General features: G+C 47.5%; 2 protein-coding genes and 1 pseudogene across 3 annotated transcripts in view; 1 reads left to right on the forward strand and 2 right to left on the reverse strand.

Annotated features, from left to right (window-relative positions):
• Positions 1–4,181, reverse strand: part of LOC131423076 (ral guanine nucleotide dissociation stimulator-like) — a 206,427-nt gene extending 202,246 nt beyond the window's left edge. Inside the window, exon 1 of the transcript XR_009224206.1 lies at positions 4,041–4,181. The gene's annotated coding sequence lies outside the window, so the exon portion shown is untranslated. The remainder of the gene's footprint in view (positions 1–4,040) is intronic.
• Positions 4,182–8,826: 4,645 nt separating this feature from the next.
• LOC131423040 (methyl-CpG-binding domain protein 3-like 1) lies at positions 8,827–11,773 on the forward strand (annotated as a pseudogene).
• Positions 11,774–13,821: 2,048 nt separating this feature from the next.
• The window catches only part of LOC131423071 (ral guanine nucleotide dissociation stimulator-like), a 132,684-nt gene continuing 128,087 nt past the window's right edge, over positions 13,822–18,418 (reverse strand). The window contains exons 4-8 of one of the 2 annotated variants that reach the window (XM_058570628.1): positions 17,808–17,910; positions 17,241–17,308; positions 15,407–15,478; positions 14,925–14,999; positions 13,822–14,328 (exon numbers count right to left, since the gene is read on the reverse strand). In XM_058570628.1, coding sequence (XP_058426611.1) covers positions 14,095–14,328; positions 14,925–14,999; positions 15,407–15,478; positions 17,241–17,308; positions 17,808–17,910 — 552 coding nt within the window. In that variant the 3' untranslated portion in view covers positions 13,822–14,094. Of the gene's footprint in view, positions 14,329–14,924; positions 15,000–15,406; positions 15,479–15,660; positions 15,700–16,752; positions 17,117–17,240; positions 17,568–17,807; positions 17,911–18,418 lie in introns of those variants that run through there. The other variant, XR_009224190.1, reaches the window with a different exon arrangement.

Here is an 18,418-nt window from a genome sequence, read left to right on the forward strand (position 1 = left end):
CAACAACAGAGCGGAATGCCCTCAGCCATGCCAAGGAGCAAATGCTGACACACACATGCTGGGTGAGTCTCATCAACCTCGTGCTGAGGGAGGCAAGTTGGACAGAAAACAAAACACTTGGGATGATTTCAGCCAAGATGAACCTATGATGAAAAAACCAGAACATTGGTTGCCTCGGGGGAAAGATAAAATTGCCTGGGAAGGAACAGGAAGGCGTTTTCTGGGAGTGATGGAACTATTTTATTCTTAAAGGGGTGAAGGTTATATGGACATGTTTATTTGCCAAAACTGTACAGTTGAGAGTTGTGCCTTTCAGTGTGCGTACATCTTACCCCCCCACACACACACACAAAGGACTAAAAGAATAATAAAGTGAGGTGGGACTGGGATGGAATGTGGATGAAACAAAATTGGCAGACAATTAGTAGTTGTTGAAGCTGGGTGAGGGGCCTACTATGCTATTTTGTTTATTTTGTATATTGTTTAAATTGTTCTGTAATAAAACACTTATATAAGAAGACAAACTCGATATACAGTGTTTGCTGGTAAGATATCAGTTACCTTTTGGGAGGAAGGAGGGAGAAACGGATTGTTGGCGCCTGAGTGAAGCTGGTGCTAGTTCTTGGTCACACAAGTGTGTTCACTTTGTAATAATTCTTTGAGGTTTACATGGATGACTTCTGCATATATTTCTGTACTCATGTTATACATCAATAAACATTTTAAATCCTGCATATTTGCGCAAAGATCCTAACTCAATATCTCAGAACAACAGCAGTGTTTTGTTTTAAAGTGGAACACGTTCACTCATGACATCATCAGATGGATTTTAATACTTTCAAGTATCTATTAATGCCCTCATCCTTGTGTGTCCCCCTGGGTCTTTCCATTTTTGCCTCAATTTGGCAAGTGTCATGGCTTTGAGTTTTTATGATGGGTATGGGCCCTTAGGGTGTGCGAGGTCAAAGGGAAGGATCTCTGCAGCGACCTTGACCACGGGAACCAGAGGGAGGACCATGGCAACCTGGAGGGATGGAGGGGATGGTAGGACAGGTGGCCTTAAAAAGGCAAATTCCAGAATCCCAGGCACTCAGTATTTCCATTTTAGATATAGAATTTACGCTTCAAATACTGGCCAGGAAATTTCCACGAGGGCTGCAAGCATCTTCAGCAATAGCCAGGCTGGTGAGCCCCACCCCTACCTGAGTGCCGGCCTCAAGGGATGCAGCCCAACCACACTGCGCATACTCTGGGGGGTGGGCAGGGCATGGAGAGTGGTCATGGTATAGAGAAGAGGAGGGGTAGAGAGTGGGGTGGAGAAGCAGAGGGATGGAGACCAGGGGCGAGGGGACAAGGTGGGAGTTGGGGCCCCTAGCTGTGTATGCTGGGAGCTTTTGTCTCTTAACCGCTACCGGCTGGGAGCTTGCAGGACGGCCAGACTACAAATCCCAGAAGGCTGTGGGCATGGGGGCGGTGCCTAACCCTGGGGGGAGGAGCAGGGTGGTGTGCGCTTGGCCGAGGGCCAAACTGCCCTTGACTCAGGACTCTGGTCCTGCACCCGCTGCATGTGGACTGAATCCCGGAGGGATGCCACGGGATGAGCGGGACCAGGGAGTTAGGAGGATGTGGCGGCTGCATGGGCAGCCGAGGTTCTGCAGCGTGCAACTGGTTTTGTCCAAAATAGAAGTTGGACTCGTGCCTCTTCCACACCGCCTCCCTCCGTTGCTTGATTCCTCCTCCCACCTGCATGTCTGTGGGTCTTTCCACAGCCTCCTACCAAGTCCAGGGCCAGGTGCTTCTCTAAAATGCTTATGGGAACTGGTTTGACATCCCAGAAACTTTCCACTTTGCCTGCTGCCCTCTGCCTTCTCTAGCCAAAGTGCCATCCTTTCATCAGCTTTTGAGAGAGATTCCCCCTTGTGGCCCCTCTTGCAAGTACAACTTAAGAGCTTGGCTGGGTGGTAACATTGGCTGTTGCTTGTCTTTTTCGCAGGTGTGGAAGTTAAGGTATCTGTGAGGTTAATCACTGGTTTCCCCAGGATCCGCTAAGAGCAGAGGAGAACAACCCAATTCCCAGGTAAGTATCTATTAGGCTATTTTCACCAACACATTCCAGTGCAGTGGCCTCCAAAACAGCAACCTTAAGATGAGAAAAGCTTAAGCATTTTGCCCTTTAGATTGATCACCTAATCTCAGCTCAGGCCTGAGTGGCCAGTCTCTCAGGGACAGGGGTGGTGACTCTGATCCCTCAGGAAGAGACCGGTGGTCCAGCTTTGGGAGAGGGATGTTCATGGTAGACAGCACCTGGGCAGCATTTGAAACCCGTCAGCTTTAACATCTCTGCTTTGGATTCAGGCAAGGTTCCCAGATAAACACGCCTAGGGATAGTCAGATGTACCGTATTCTTTAAAAATTGATTACAGCAGTGAAAGGAACAGAGCATAAAATATCCTGCTTATTTGCAAAAGATAAAATGCAAGCAAGACCTGCCTGTTAATTTTTTTCTGCTCATTCTCTTGCCTGTACTGTACGTTTGAATGCAGAAAAATAACCTTGAATTGCCAAATTCTCTTTTCCTGAGATTGGTAAATTAACTTAAAAGTCTTATTGAAACCTGTGGAGGAATGGTTAGCAGCTTTCATGATTTATGTCGTCCCTAAAAATCTGGGCGTTGATCTACACGAAAAAAAGTCCCAGTTATATTACACATCCCAATAGGTTACATTTCCGATGCCTGAATGTGGGATATTATCAAAACAACTGAAAAACCTGGTCATAGAAACTGGACCCTGTCACTTTGTCAAGAATTTGCCTCTGTATGAATTAATGACACATGAATTCTTTAACATTTTTGTAAAGAAAGAATGAGAAAGTGTGTAGTGTCTCTGAATGCGGCAAGATAGAGAAGTCTCGTTAGACCACATCCTCGGGTGCTTCTCTCGTGTTCAATAGGCCCAGGTGATAGTCCGTGTAGTCAGGTGCAGTGCCGCTCCCCCAGGCCCCAGTGTTCCATCCTACTCTGGCCTGTGCCCTCTTCAGGGGGTTCTGATGACACTGGTCCACAAGTGTTGGAAGGAGACATTGTAACATGAGGATATTCATCATCTTAAAACAAAGATTAATGGAGAGGAAAGTCTCAGGGTGTGTGTGCTCTGATGCACTGCTGTTGGGGTGTGGCCGCAGTGACAACTGTGCTCCCAGCAGTCCCCACAATGGCTGTCTCAGACGTTTGATCTCCTGGCACAACCACAGCAGCTGTTGACAGAGCTGGGCTTTCGTCGTGGTTCAATGTCTTCCATCAGATTTTGTCACTCTGACCCTCCTCTGCTTGCCCCATTCCCACTCTTATCTGCTGCATTGATTGCTTTGTAGTTGTTCCCTAGGAGCCACTGTGTGTAACTCTGTTTCACAGTGTCTTTAGGGATCCACCCTCACTACACGAGTCACTGTACAACAGCCCCTTATCCTGGTGTAGCCCGTGTTCATCGTCTCCAGTGGAGCTGTGAAGAGCCCTGCTTAGTCGGAGCTCCTCTCATTCTCATGCTGCTGGGGCTGCTTACGAAGCTGGGCATCTCGTCTTTGGTCATTAACATTATTCTTTTCATCGATTTTCTGAAGTCGGAGATGACTTTGTTAATAATGTGACACTGACTGTCACAGACACTTTTATGTATCTTCCCCAACAGCTCTGTGAAGTAGGCTTGTGATCCCCATTTTACAGGGGGGGACACTGAGGCTCAGAGAGGTTGAGTAGCTTCCTTCACTTCACACAATTTCTTGGTACATTTTGAGTCTCCACCTGGAACTCGGCCTCTCAGGTGTGTGCACTTAGCTGGTGTTCCACTTTGCGCCTCTCTGCCAGCCTCTCCAAAGGCACACGCCCCATCCTGAGTCCATTGTCTGCTTGATGGCAGTCACCCTGCACAAATCGGCCCCATGCGGGGAGTGGACTAGTCGGGCATGGTCCTCCAGCTTACCCTGGGCAGGTTCTAGGTTTATTGTGAGAGCTGGAGCAGTGGAAGATACTGACCATCACTCACCTGAAAGGTTTGTTATGGAGAAATACTCCACTGACTTTTTGCAGGTGTCATGTCTTCTTTGTCTTCATTGCTCCTCTGGGCTTTCTCCTACAGTCCGTGCTGTGCAGTAACATACAGTACAGAGACTGGTGAACATAATAGTATTGCCCTGCACCAAACGGTCACATTACTCATTTTTCTAATTATGAAAGAAATACATACTGTAAAAAAAAGTCAAATTACCCAGATGTATGTAGAGTAAAGTGAAACCTACCCCATCCATCCCTTTCCCTGCTAACTCACTCCCCTACTCAGAAGGAACTATTGTTAAGAGGTTGCAGCTTATTCTTCTGGACATTTCCTATGAATTTATAAATACACATAAAGTTTTTTTTTAACATAAATGACATAACTACATCATTTTGCAATTTGCTGTTTCCCAAATCGTATATCATAGACGTCTCTCCTTATCAGTGCTCGCCACTCTAACTTAGCGTTTTAGAAGTTTTAGAGGTACTCCAAAGAACAGGAATACCATGATCTGTTTATTTCTTCTTTGATAGAGATGGGATTTACGTCCAGTTTCACTAATGAAATGATGCAGTAAGATCCTTGTATGGAGTTTATTACACTGCTATTCAACTTCTCAATTTGCCTTGTTTCCACTTGGTCAGAGACTATGATATATTTTTAACAATTTTATGGGAATTATTATTGTTATTATTATTATTTTTGTGTGTGTGTGAGGAAGATCAGCCCTGAGGTAACATCCATGCCAATCCTCCTCTTTTTGCCTAGGCAGACAGGCTCTGAGTTAACATCTGTTGCCAATCCTGCTCCTTTTTTCCCCCCAAGCCCCAGTAAATAGTTGTACGTCATAATTGCACATCCTTCTAGTTGCTGTATGTGGGATGTGGCCTCACCATGGCCGGAGAAGCGGGGTGTTAGTGCCAGATATGAACCCGGGCCACCAGTAGTGGAGCACTTAACCACTAAGCCACGGAGAATTATTTTATAGGGAATTTAATTTTATCACTGAATATAGACATTTATGGGGAAACTGGACTTTAAGGACATCCATCTCAGTATTCTGGAGAAAAATCATGAAACTTCGAAGGTATGAGGCTTGCTCCATCACAATCTAACAAGTCATGTTAACAATTTAAAGTTGAATGTTTGAATAGCCTCTACTCTCTTTGTTCAGAAGAAGAATGACTTTTGCTTGTCTAGAAAACTTCTTACTCCAGGGGCTCTCAGTTGTGCTTCAGAGAGGGTAAGATTTTGGTGTTGTATCTGTTTCTCTTCAGCTGTAGGCTGCATCTTCTAAAGATCATAGACTTGAACATGGTCCAATAAATGTATATGATTTGGGTCAAAAATTCAAAGTAATGAACCCAAGATAGGAATCCATAACTTTGGTTCTTAATAAAGAATTTCCTTTGATATTCTCAAGTCTCTGTGATTACTAGTAAAAACTCACCTATGGGTGAAGAGATGTGGTTCTCCTGGCAATGTCTGGCTTGAACATCCATAGTTAAGGCTGCCACATCCGTAGATAGATTAGACTTGACCTCTTGACGACCTCTTCCCTTGGTCTTTGACCTTGGAAAAATAAGAATTTAAAAAAGCTGCTGTGGGCCGGCCCTGTGGCCTAGCGGTTAAGTGCGCGCGCTCCGCTGCTGGCGGCCCGGGTTCGCATCCCGGGCGCGCACCGACGCACCGCTTCTCCGGCCATGCTGAGGCTGCGTGCCACATACAGCAACTGGAAGGATGTGCAGCTATGACATACAACTACCTACTGGGGCTTTAAGGAGAAAAAAATAAATAAAATCTAAAAAAAAATAAAATAAAATAAAAAAGCTGCTGTTATTAACACTCAATGCTAGAAATGCCCATTAAAGAGTGAGTTTGATTTGGTAAACCAAAGGGAGTATAAGCAGAACAAAGTCTGTAATATCTGTAAAATTTCAAAAGATTCTAATTTTTTTAAATATAACTCTATTTTTGCCACAGTGCAAACTGTGTATATATGAATGAAATATCCCTCTGTCCATTTCTTAAGTTGTTCCATTGACTTGATGGATTTATCCTCTAATCCGGATTCTAAGTGTGAAAGAACATCTTGGTCCTTCAAAGAAAAGAAGCCATTGAAATTTCATTTTCTTTTAGCTCGCCATCCTACAGGTTTGAGGAATAAATTATCATTTAATGGTACAATGATTCCGAAATCTAATTGTTAATTAGAGGGGTGTAAGGGATGATTGAATGGTGGTTCATCCCCATGGTCAAGGGTATTGTACACGTGGACGTGTAAACACGATTCAGGAAGCTGCTTCAGCCCTGTGACATCCCTGAGAACCACAGTGCTGGAGGATCTAGGCACACAGCCATCTGCCTCGATCTCCTGGGTTACATGTAGATCCAGGGGTCTTGAGAGTGGTGTCAGAGCAGCTAGCTTTTATCTATTTCTCCCTTTCCTTCTCTCCAGCTTATCTCAAACAGTCCTATCATATTTTAAAGGCCAATTGTAGTTATTTACATGAGCTGCTTGTTCATTATTGCAGAGTAATAATCAGGCATACCATTAAATATCATTTAATCTACCTAATTAAATTTGTTGTACCTTTTGATTGATTAGAACACTAAAGTTAGTTCAGAGTTTGATATTCACCAAATGTGTTAATCTTCTTACAACTGCCATGTGCCCCAGTCCTCTGAGAAGTGTATCTTTGGCCCATCACAAGATTTTAATGATTCAAATCATCATAAATTAAGATAATGTATTGTCTTTTGGATGATCGGGAGGCATATGGGTCCATTTTGGAAATATGCCCATCTGTCTTTGCTCCCCATGGGAAGTTTCTGGTCACTAGGTCTCCAGGTGGCTTGCACAAGCCCTAGGTCTATAAAGCTTGGTGCCTCTCCTTCTAATTGAGGTAGAAATAAAAGAGGTCAGAGACACTTATTAAAGTTTTGGTTGCATGAAGTCTTCTATGAGGACCATCCATGCATATTGTTCTGGATAGCTCTCTGTTCCTAAGACTACTAGTTACTTTAAGGGCTTGTCAGGAACTGTGAATGGTCTGATATTTTACCTTACCTGCAAACGAATAAGTTAGCTACCATGGTCTTACAGATGCTGGCAAAAGACACGAGACCCATGGGTCAGAGACACAAGACTTAATGACACAGCAATGGCAGTGGCCAGAGTATCAACATTTGCACTGGTTCACTAAATCCCACTTCCTACAGGATGATACACAGTGGGCCAGGAAACATGCAGAGGGTTGCAAGAACTCAGAGCTTAAGGAACTCAAATCTTCAATAACAGGCAGGAAGTCTGCTGACCTTTGGCCTGGGGAGGGGTGTTATTTTTATTATACTGGGGAGTAAGCAAGCCTGCCCTTTGCTCCAGAGGAGGCCACTATTTCTATCTTCCAAGGTTGTCAGCTCTACACACATTCTTGAAAAGATAACCTGGTTTTACTGGCTTTCAAAGATAAGCTTGAATGAGACTTCATCATCATTCTGTTCTTCTGTTACCTTTATTGAGATTGTGCAAATATGCTCTTTTCTCTGTAAAGTTCACTAACTTTATTCATACATAAGGGATGCTTTTGGTTTTATTTATTAAGTTAAAATTTTCTTATTAGATCAAATGAGGAAACTATTATGGGTTGGATCTGAAGGTATGCTTTTCCAGGAAAAATGTGAAAGATCGGTTCTCACAGAACTTTGCCACAAGGAGTTGATATCAACTTAAATGATTTTAATTTGAATACTGTTTTGTACAACTTTCTTCCATCTTACTTCATCCTCTCTGCTTCCTGTAACTCCCCTATGGGAATGGGGCAGTTTCAGGGATTCACTGAACTCATTTACAATATTAAAATGGTTTTTTCTGTTGTGTGTGTGTGTGTTTTTTTTTTTATTGAGGTAAAGTTAACATACAACATTAAATTAGTTTCAGCGGTATAACATAATGATTCAATGTTTGTATAAATGTTGAAATGATCACCACAATAAGTCCAGTTAACATCTATCCCCATACATAGTTACAAATTTTTTTCTCTTGTGATGAGGACACGGCCTATTTCAAGGTGCAGAAGAATCAACGATGGTGTCATACTTTTCCATATACAGCTTGATGAATTTGGACATAAGTATACACCCTTGAGACTGTCACCATCATCAAGGTCACAAACATATCCATCACCTCCCAAAGTTTTCTCTCACCTCCTTTATTACTATTATTGTGTGGTAAGAACTCTTAATATCTACACTATTAGCAAATGTGATGTATGCAACACAGTCTTGTTAGCTGTAAGCACTATGCCATATCCTAGATCTCCAGAACTTATTTATCTTGATTACTGAAACTCTGTATCCTTTGACCATCAGCTCCCCATTTCTCCATCCCCTCAACCCCTGGCAACCACCATTCTAACCTCTGCTTGTATGAGTGTGACTATTTAAGATTCCACATATAAGTGAGTATTTGCCTTTCTCTGTCTGCCTTATTTCGCTTAGCATAATGTCTTCTAGGTCCATCAATGTTGTCAAAAGTGGTAGGATCTCCTTCTTTTTTCAAGGTTGACTAATATTCCATTTCTTTATCCATTCATCCATCAGTGACACTTAGATTACTTCCATATCTTAGCTATTGTGAATTAGCTACAATGAACATTAGAGTGCAGGTATTTCTTTGAGACCTTGAGTTCAATCCTGTGGGCATATACCAGAAGTGGGATTGCTGGATCATATGTTAGTTTTCATTTTTGGAGGAACCTCCATACTGTTTTCCATAATGGCTGTACTGGTTTACATTCTCACAAGGGTTCCTTTTCTCCACATCCTCACCAACATTTGCCATCTTTAGTTTTTTTGATAGTGGCCATCTTAACAGGTGTGAAGTGATAGCTCATTGTGGTTTTGATTTGCATTCCCTGATAATTAGTGATGCTGAACACCTTTTCATACACCTGTTGGCCACTTGTATGTCTTCATTAGAAAAAGTCTACTCGGGTCCCTTGCCCGTTTTTTAAATTGATTTGTCTTCTTGTTATTGAGCCAACACAAAAAAAGAGAACAAAATTTCCAGGCATTATGGATGTTTCCCAGTTGATGCAGATGGTTTTATACTTACAGTGGTACCAAAAGATCATGTTTCATGCTTTTTATTCAGCTTGTTATAACACCAGCAGTAGCTGCGGCATGGCAGATAATTGGGATCTTCTGGGTTTGGAGGTTTACAACATAAATGAGTGGTAATGAATTTTTTATTATTCCAAGGAAATTATTGAGATCATAGTCCATGGAATCCAAGATTGATAGGTGTAGGAGGAAATTAAGGTGAGGATCGGTGATCTAGCATTACTTCTGATCATGAGGCACAGGTATCTACTGTATGAGTGTTTGAATAAAAATATTAGAGATCAGGAATTTGTGGTGGGTGAATATGTTTTCTGAATTATTTACTTTTGAACGTAACCATTTGGATTATGTGAACATCTGGGATACGGGAGTAAGTCGCTAACAGGGGGTGGTTGATAATGTCACTATTGATTTAACTTCTATGAACACCAAGTGGTCAATGGATTAAGCAAATGAGTAGTCAGAAAACACAGAAATGGTAGGATTTGGGAACTAGTAAAGGACTGGGGACCGATTGTCCTGAGAGGGAGTGCCAGGACTTATGAGGTTGAGAGTGACAAGGACAAGAAGAGAATAGAAACACACTCAAACAAGGAGGGGGTTTTAACAGGATGGAGGGGGAGAAATGATCTGGAGTAGCCTTGAGTTTTGACCTTGAGCTTTCTGTTCTTGATGCAAATCTGCCTGATGACATCCCAGGACACAGGTCAGATCTATCCCCAGGGGATCGAGGGAGGGTGGAAGTACAAAACAGCCAGGATAATTGTCCTAAAAAGGCAGGCTTCCTTTATCATTTGACCCAATTTCATGATTTATTTTTGTAGGGTAAGAGGAAAAGAAAGATGATAGCCAAGTCTTCACAGAGGAAGCAGCATAACAGTGGGAACCAGTCCAAACCAAAGCCTGGTTTAAACATCTCCATCCCTTTGAGGATGTCTAGTGACATATTCAAGAGGCCAGTTACTAGAATTCTATCCCATCCTGGCAATGAAGGGTCTCTGGGAGGACACCTTGGATGAGCCCCACCAGGTCTGCTGGCCCAAGAGACCACAAGGACTCAAGGCCTGCAGAAGTGCAGGACAACTAGTAAATCCTTTCAGTCTTGCCAAAGCGTTGGAAACACTTGCACCTAGTCATACAGGTGAATCCCTGCCAGGTGTGCTCGCAGGTGGTCTACACTCTAGGTTCCATGCCCACTCCTGCCGGTCTTCAGATTTGGCAGAGATGATTCCAGGAGCTGATCTGGGCATTCCACAGTTCCACTGCCAACAATTTCTGGCGACTGAGGAAGGTATCAGGAAGGAGGAAAGGGCAGTGAAGAGAACAGGAGAGAGACTGGTGATAGCACTGATGGCGGACAGACTTGCTAGCGAGGGAGAGAAAGTGAGGGGCCAAGAAGGCCGTCTTGACAGCAGACAAAATGGAGCAGGCACCTCAGTGAGGTCTCTTGGCAGCGTCCCTAATGTTTCCTTGCTTTGAGCTCCTGAAACTTTGAAATATACCAATATGTTTCTTTTATTAAACTCTGCTGCGTGACAGAAAATATACACAGTGATTTCTTTCTGAGGTGAGAGGTTGAGTTTCAAGTGAGGAGAGAAAGATCTTCCTTTTTCATGCTGTTCTCTCATTTTCCTTTACTATGTATGTTATTTATTTGTACTTTCAAGTCAGCAGCGAGTTATCAACGTCACGGGATGATTCAGTTTTGCCCCATACAGTCACAGTAAAACCTACTTAAAGTGGATTATTCTTTTTGTGTAATATTCCAATAGATTCCAAATTATTATTTCAAAAGCACTTCGATGTCTATGTTCTCAAATTAGATATTTACTTTTGGTCTCCATTTTTGTGTTCCTTCTTGCATGCTACTTCAGAGTTGCATCTAAGGAAATACCAGATGTCCCTCAGTTTTTTAGATCCATATGTGTTGGAAATTTGATTCATGAAGATGGACATGGCAGCTGGGGGATCATGCTATTATCAAAAGAGACCATTTCGACATCAGTAATCTGACAAGAACTCACTGCTTGTTGAGATTTAATTGACTAGTTGAGGGATCAAGCTTTCGCTATTGGCACTTCTCTTTCTCTTTGGAGGCGAAGTATTGCCTTCCCAGTCTTTCCATTACCAAACCACTTTCCTGGGTGGCTGTGCCATGTCAGGAAGGGCCTGGGATGCCGGGAACCAGGAGTCATCCTCAGTTTCTAGCTGTCCTAAGAAGGCTTCCCTGGCAGAGTCCAGCCTGTGTGTCTGGGTGACACTTGCAGCCATCAGACAGGAGGCGATAACTCACAAGTGCCAAGTGATTCATCTGGCCCTTGTCTTACATGGTGTTTCCAAGGGATGAGGTTCAAAATGCCACTTGGTAACCCTTTGAAAGCCCTTGTCGTGGGGTGGGTTCTCAGTGTGAGCTCAGAGCAGTATCTATTCACCACCAGATGGGAAGCATTTCAGTATTTTAATTGGTAAGGCTGTGTTCATACATGACCATGGATCATCAGTTCTGTGGCATTTCCTGCTGGACCACCCCACACCCTTGTCATGCCTCATCTTTCAAAGCTCCAAACAGGTTCACACCCCATCGGGTGGTTGTAATGTAACCACAGCACAAGACTGGGGAAAAAAACACAACCACCCAGGAGTGACACACTTTAATGGCTCGGGCCCAATTGCCCCATTTGGACAAGTTGGCAACATCAACACTGAGTGTGTAAACTGGAGGACTGTCCAAGACCGTGGACCTCAGAATGACACGGCCTCAAATATCACCTTGGACAGCAAGGGACAGTGTGGGGTCACTCACTGGTCAGGATTATGGTCCCTTATCCTGGCAAAGTAGAGCTCACCCGGGATCCATCAGGCCAAGCCAGGGAGGAGCCTTCTAGGGAATTTCTGCCCTAAAGTGAATGGCATACGGAAGGCAGGTGTGCTGGAAATCCTGGTTCACAGAAAGCGGTCGTGTTTATGGAATGAGGCCCAGTGGTAGCCTTAAAGCTGCATCACAAATCTTTCCCATTGGATACAAAACAAGCAGGAAACAGAATTCAGAGTCCTGGACAAGGATCCCAGCAGGATTCAATTCTAGGTCAGTAGTGAACACGGAGGCACTAGAGGGGTCTCAGGAGGGAAAGTCCTGTCTGCCTTTAGTCCATTTGCAAATCACCTTTTCGGGCCTTGTCCTCTCCAAGTGCATGTTTTGATCTTTTTACATTGTTTTCCCAGCTTAGAGCTGATGCAATTCCAGAGATTGAACTAGAAAACTACAAGTTCCTAAAATTTGGTCAAAAGAAACCTCAACAAGAGAAGCAGAAAACATTCCCTCTTCCTCCAGAATGTAGAAAGGCACCCCCTGCCTATGGCACGACCTGGTCCTGGGTAGTGCTGTTTTCAAGACACCCACATTTCAGTGGTTGTTGCTTTGCCTTTGAAAGTACCATCAACCTTTAAATCCCAAGAGAACGGGCGGGGGGCCGTGTCTGCCCCTGGAGCAGCTGAATGATACTGAAATGAACTTGTCCTGGGAGTTAGGGGGAATTGGGAGTGATGTCACTAGCCAAAAAAGGGGCTGGCCCTTCTCCCTTCTCCCACATAAAATAAGCTGATGACCCAGAAGAGTTCTTGATTCAAGGAGAAATGTGAGATTCTGTGTCTCACTCACATGCCTACAGAAAGCGACAGAACCACACCACAACTCCCAAGCTATAAAGGGAACAGGACTTTAATATAATATTCAAATATGTCATTTATTATTTACAACAAATAACCACTGGCCCTCCCCAATGGGTGAGTAGGTGCTGAGGTAGAGATGTCAGGGAGCTGGGATGGGGTCGTCCCTTCTCTCTTGGGCTTCAGGGGACCCCAGGAATCAGCTTACAATGCTCCCCTTCCCATCAAGTGGGAGGAGCTGGCCTGGTGCATCGCAAGCATCCCAACTGTGTCCCTGCTGCTGAGGATGGGGCTGTGATCAGCCACTGGTACGGGGTTCGGCGTTGGGGCCTGGGGGCTGAGTAGAAGAGTCGGGTTATCTTCTGCGGCCTCCCTCTGAATCATGGCCCCCCACCCTGTCCCCACTGCACTGGGTGCTTCAGACCCTGTGCTCAGTGCTGTCAGCCACCAGTACCCCATTCGTCCCTGCCACGTGAGCGATCATTTAGTATCACCTATTTCACAGAGGGGGAAACGGAGTCTCAGGAAGCTGAAGAGAGTCACCCCAGTCGCAGGACTGGTCAATAGTGGAGCTGGGATCCCAGTGCCAGCTATCCAACTCCCCAAGGCCACGCTTAGCCCGAAGCCTTACTGAACCCCCAGGAGTCAGTCACCCCGGCCCAGACACTCACTCACCCCAGACCTTGATGATGGCCGGTTCTTCTTGGCCTTGCGTATTTTGCAGGCCAACTAGGTCTAGGGTTCTGGCTGGCAGGACAGGTTGTAGCTACAGGACAGAGAGGCATCTGTGAGCCTACCAGGAACCACACCTCAGGTGTCGCCCCACTGCCTGCCCAGCAGCTGGAGTCTGGGTGTCCCAGATGTCGCCATGTAATAAGGCCGGGGGATGAGTGGGGGACCATGGAGACAGGCTCTCTGGACTGGCCAACAGGGAGAGTCCACCCCTGCCCTCACCCAACTCCTGCCCAGCCTCACTTCTCATTCTCGTTGAGCAACTCCATGTCTTGGAACCAGGCCGCAAATCGCTCCCTCGGGTTCTAGGTTGTAATTCTTGGCAGCCTCCTGGAGCAGCAGGATCTTCCTCATGACTCGGTATTCCTGGGACCAGAGGGAAGGAGAGGATGCACACAGGGCCTGGGTGGGGGATGCTGCAGGGGCCTTGTTGGAGGTGAGGAGTGGGGCAGGGGACCAGTCCTGGAAACCATCCTTCCCTCCAGTTCCATCCAGGATCTACCAGTTCTCAGAATGGGAATAATCAGCCCCTCCTCCAGGAAGATATCCTTGATGCCATCCTCCCCTCAACCCACCCGCCAATTGGATGGGTCTCCCACTGCTCTGTTATCAAACTCTTCCACACAATGTAAGATACAGGAGGTGAAGCCAGGCACTGTTCTGCCCAGAAGGTCTCTGATTTCCACCTCCTTCTCCTCCCCTGCAGGGAGTGCCACAGCTGCTCCTCAGTCCTCTTCTCAAGGTTGATCTCATTCCCCTGGAAGGTAGACAGCCAGAGTCCATCAGACAAAGCCCCCTAGCCTGACTACCCCCTATGCCCACCCCTTCTCGTGTTGCACTATTGCCAGGTCCCCAGAGGGGGCCAGGCATGCAGAGAAAACAGGACTTGTACCTAGGCCGGGCTCTGGGCTCCAGATTAGGAGGACATGGGAGTGAGACTGAGGTACCTGGCAGCACAACTCTGATGACAGACTTGGAGGCTGAGGCCTCAGGCAGAGGGGACTGCTCAGCAACTTATGTGCTGCCTGAGTTGGGGGCGCCCGACTTCTCTGTCCCTCCATGGGCAGCATAGGAGTTAGAGGCTGAGTCCAGCTCAGATAAAACCTCACGCAGCTGTGCCATCAGGCAGCTCTGAGCTTCCCCAGCCTGGGGAACTGGAACGGGTGTCTCTGGCAGAGCCTCTTTACACTCATCCCTAAGATGGGCCTGATGCCCCAGCTCCCAGGAGCAGCTGCGAGGCTCTCATGAGAGTAGATGTGCCAAGTGCTGAGAACTCAGAGCTCAGTTTGGGGGCTCCCACATCCCAAGGCTCAGAATCCTGGTCCTTCCTGCCTAGTCCTCAGGTTCACCCACCTCGAGATAGTCACCCATCGCCAGGTGCAGCATCAGCAGGTCACTGAGCAGATTGCCAAGATAGGGGAAGACACCCTGTGACATCGGGGTGCAGGTGGGATGAGCCCTTGCTCTCAAGTAGACCCCATGTAGACCCTCTCCTGAAAAGTCCCCACCCTCAGCCTCCTGGCCCACCACAGGGTTCCCATGAGGAGCAGCCTAGGACCCTCAGCAGCCTCCCGTCAATTCCTACTCCCTTCACACCCCAAGAACACCACAGTCCTCCTCCTCACCTCCCAGGGCCGGCTTCTGGCAAATCACAGGGTGTGCCTTCCCTGGCCCTCCCCAAAACAACCCATCCTGCACCAGCTCTTCCAGGCCCTCCTCTTGGTCACTTCTACTAGGGGATTTGGGCACTGTGGCACCAAGAGAAAGGACCCTCCTCTCTTGATTTGAGGCCTCCAGCTGGGAGCGCAGAGCCCCTCCCCCACAGGCACACTCACCTGCTGCTGCTGCTGCTTCTCCTGCACTCTCTGGGGGTTGCTCTCTGGGGGGGCAAACGTGAAGGGCCCCTCCTGTCAGGGTCGAGGACAGTGTCAGCGAGGCGATACTCCCCTCACCCCATTTCTCTCCAGCACCACTGGCCTCCGACACTGGACATCTGACTTGAGTCAACTGGTACCAATGTCATTCCATCCTCCAAGGTCTTGTGATTCCAGAACAAGCCCAGCTCCAACTTTCATTCTGGGTGTGAGCTTGGGCTCGTGGCCTGGCCTCCTTGAGCCTGTTTCCTCATCTGGAAAGTGTGAGAACTCCAGCTACCACACAGGTTCTCATGAGGACTCAGTGTCACAAGACTGTCATCCTTGTTCTGGCCCTCACCCCTCCAGGTGGAGCAGGCAGAAAGCTCCCACATTTCTTTCCTCCCTCTTATCTCAACACCACCCTGTGAGGCCTGCACCACACAATCACCATCCCTCCATTTCCCTCAATAGGAGACAAAGGCCCAAACATGGGCAGAGAGTTGCTCAGGGGCCCACAGAGGAGAGGCCGCTTGCCCCTCTCAGCCAGAGGCCCTGTTCCAACATCCTCGCCTAACCCCCAGCCCCACCACTGAAAACAGTCCTGTCCCCTGACCTCTCAAAGCTTGGTCCTGGGCCGAGTCATGGATGGAGAGGATGTGGTGTCTTGGGAGTCTGGTAGAGTGGCTCCTGCCTGCCCCAGTCCCGTGGAGTGTCTGGCACCCAGGCTGGGCCAGAGGCCAAGCCAAAGCCTTCTCCTCCCCAAGGAACGCCTCAGGACATTCCCTTGCACTGAATCCTTTTTTTTTTTTTTGTGAGGAGATCAGCCTTGTGCTAACATCTGCCAATCCTCCTCTTTTTTTGCTGAGGAAGACTGGCCCTGGGCTAAAATCCATGCCCATCTTCCTCCACTTTATATGGGACGCTGCCACATCATAGGTCGACAAACGGTGCGTCGGTGCGCGCATGGGACCCGAACCGGTGAACCCTCAGCCGCTGCAGCGGAGTGCGCGCAATTAACCACTTGCGCCACTGGGCAGGCCCCTGAACTCTTTCTTTATCCACTCAGGAACTGGACCCCCAAGGTGCCACCTCTGATCAACAGGGAAGGGGATGACAGGACATTTTGATTCCCTGTTTACATGAGACTCCTAACTTCCTTTCAGCAGGATCCACTAAGAATCCATCAGTTGCCTAGACGCTTCTCATAAGCCACCGGGGGCATATGTCATTGCCAACCAGGCACTCAGGTTAGACTCCTGTGGTTCACTCAAGTGACTGCTCTAGGGGTCCAGGGGGGAGTCCCAGAATGCACACACATCTGCCACCTAAGGATGAGCAGCCTGTTTGTCCACCTGGGCCATGGGAATCCTCTGCCATGCGCATCCCTGGGGCAGGCAGGCTGCAGCCCCTTGGAGATGTGGTGAAGATAGAAGGAGCAGCGGGGTCCTGGCTTCCTGAGGATAGTTTTAGGCTGAGGGCTAAACCCACACCAATCACCCAACAGCATGGAAGAAGCTACATCCTGCAGGATGGACATACATGGAAGCCAGAGACCTGTTGATGGCGCCAGCTCGGCAACTCCTCCTGGAACAGCCCAGCCAACACCACTGTGTCTCATGACCAGGGCCTCCTGCCCACAAACGGCACCCCACCTGCTCATGGGCAGAACAGATCCCTCTGCTTGTTAACCTGGATGAAATAAACGGGAATGTTTCAGAGAAAGTTCAAGTGAGAAACTATCAAAACCACAGCCTGCCTATTGCCCCTCCTCCGCACCCCTCCTCTCTTTCCAGACCCCCAGCCTCCACTCTACCTTGATCATCAGTTCTCTGCTCAAGGACTTGTCTTGACTATTGAGTTCCTGAAGATTTTCAGGGCTCTCTCTCAGGGGAGGGGAAAGAACGAGGGATAAATTTAGGAATAATGTGAGGGGTCTAAATGCAAATCCCTTTTCTTTGCAAACCCGAGATTCAAATGGCCTGGAGAAGTGTTCTCACTGGGCTCCTCTGAGCGCTAAGGTCTCATGGTACTGGGAGGGGGCTCTCCTGTTGGTCACTGGGGTCTCCACTCCCCAGATCTACTGAGCAGCTCTGTTTTGACTGCTTTGAGTTTCAAATGGGCATAGAGTTTTGTTGCTATAAACACCTGATAATGCCCAATTTGGCTCAACTTAGTACCTGACACTTAGGGAAACCGAGTCCTGAAGCAGAACTGGTGCACTAAGGACCCCGGGAGGTTTAGAGACCCCCTGCCGAGGCCCAGGCCCGGTCCCCAGCATTTGCTACCTCCCAGGAGTTCCCAGCTGACTGAGGGGCCAATGGCAGACATACAGGAGATCCCCCATCCACCCTGGTCCTCCTATGGAGAGAGGCCTACCCACCGGGAAACTTCCCCCGTGTGTTCTTCAGGTGGCTTGTGGAGGTTTTCTGCAGAGCAGAGATGACAGTGCAGGGCGAGGAGAAGTTCTTCAGGTTCTCGCACTCCTGGGGAAGGGAAGAGAATGAGCTGTGAGGTGGGGCACTGTAGCCCCACTTGCTCTAGCTTCAGTCCCCTTCTATTTAAATCTCCCCTCCTGGATGAGACAGATGCTCAGGGAGTCCCAGAAGGGCACATTTAGGACCCAAAGAGTAACACTCACAGGGAACAGGATTTTAGCTCAACCCAGGGAAGGAGCCAGGTAGGAAGTGAGCATCCTCTCACTGGGACCTGGAGTCAAAGTCAGCGGGCCCCTAGCAGGAAGGGCCTAGGGACTGTGCAAGGGCTTAGACCACACACTGCAATCCTGGGAGCTGATAAAGGTGGAGAGGCAGTTCCCAAGGCTTCAGAGAGGGACTCCACTGGGCCTCCCACAGCACACCTGGGCCACCTGGATCCAGCACTCCACCACCCTCACCCTGTCCTGGGCTGTCATGCTCGGGTCCCTGAGGCAGGGGGTGATGACGAAGCTGGCCACCCTTCTGACGTGGTCGATGGTGGCCTGGACGGTAGGTG

The sequence above is a fragment of the Diceros bicornis genome, chromosome 27 (assembly GCF_020826845.1).
Source record: "Diceros bicornis minor isolate mBicDic1 chromosome 27, mDicBic1.mat.cur, whole genome shotgun sequence".
NCBI classification, from domain to species: Eukaryota; Metazoa; Chordata; class Mammalia; order Perissodactyla; family Rhinocerotidae; genus Diceros; species Diceros bicornis.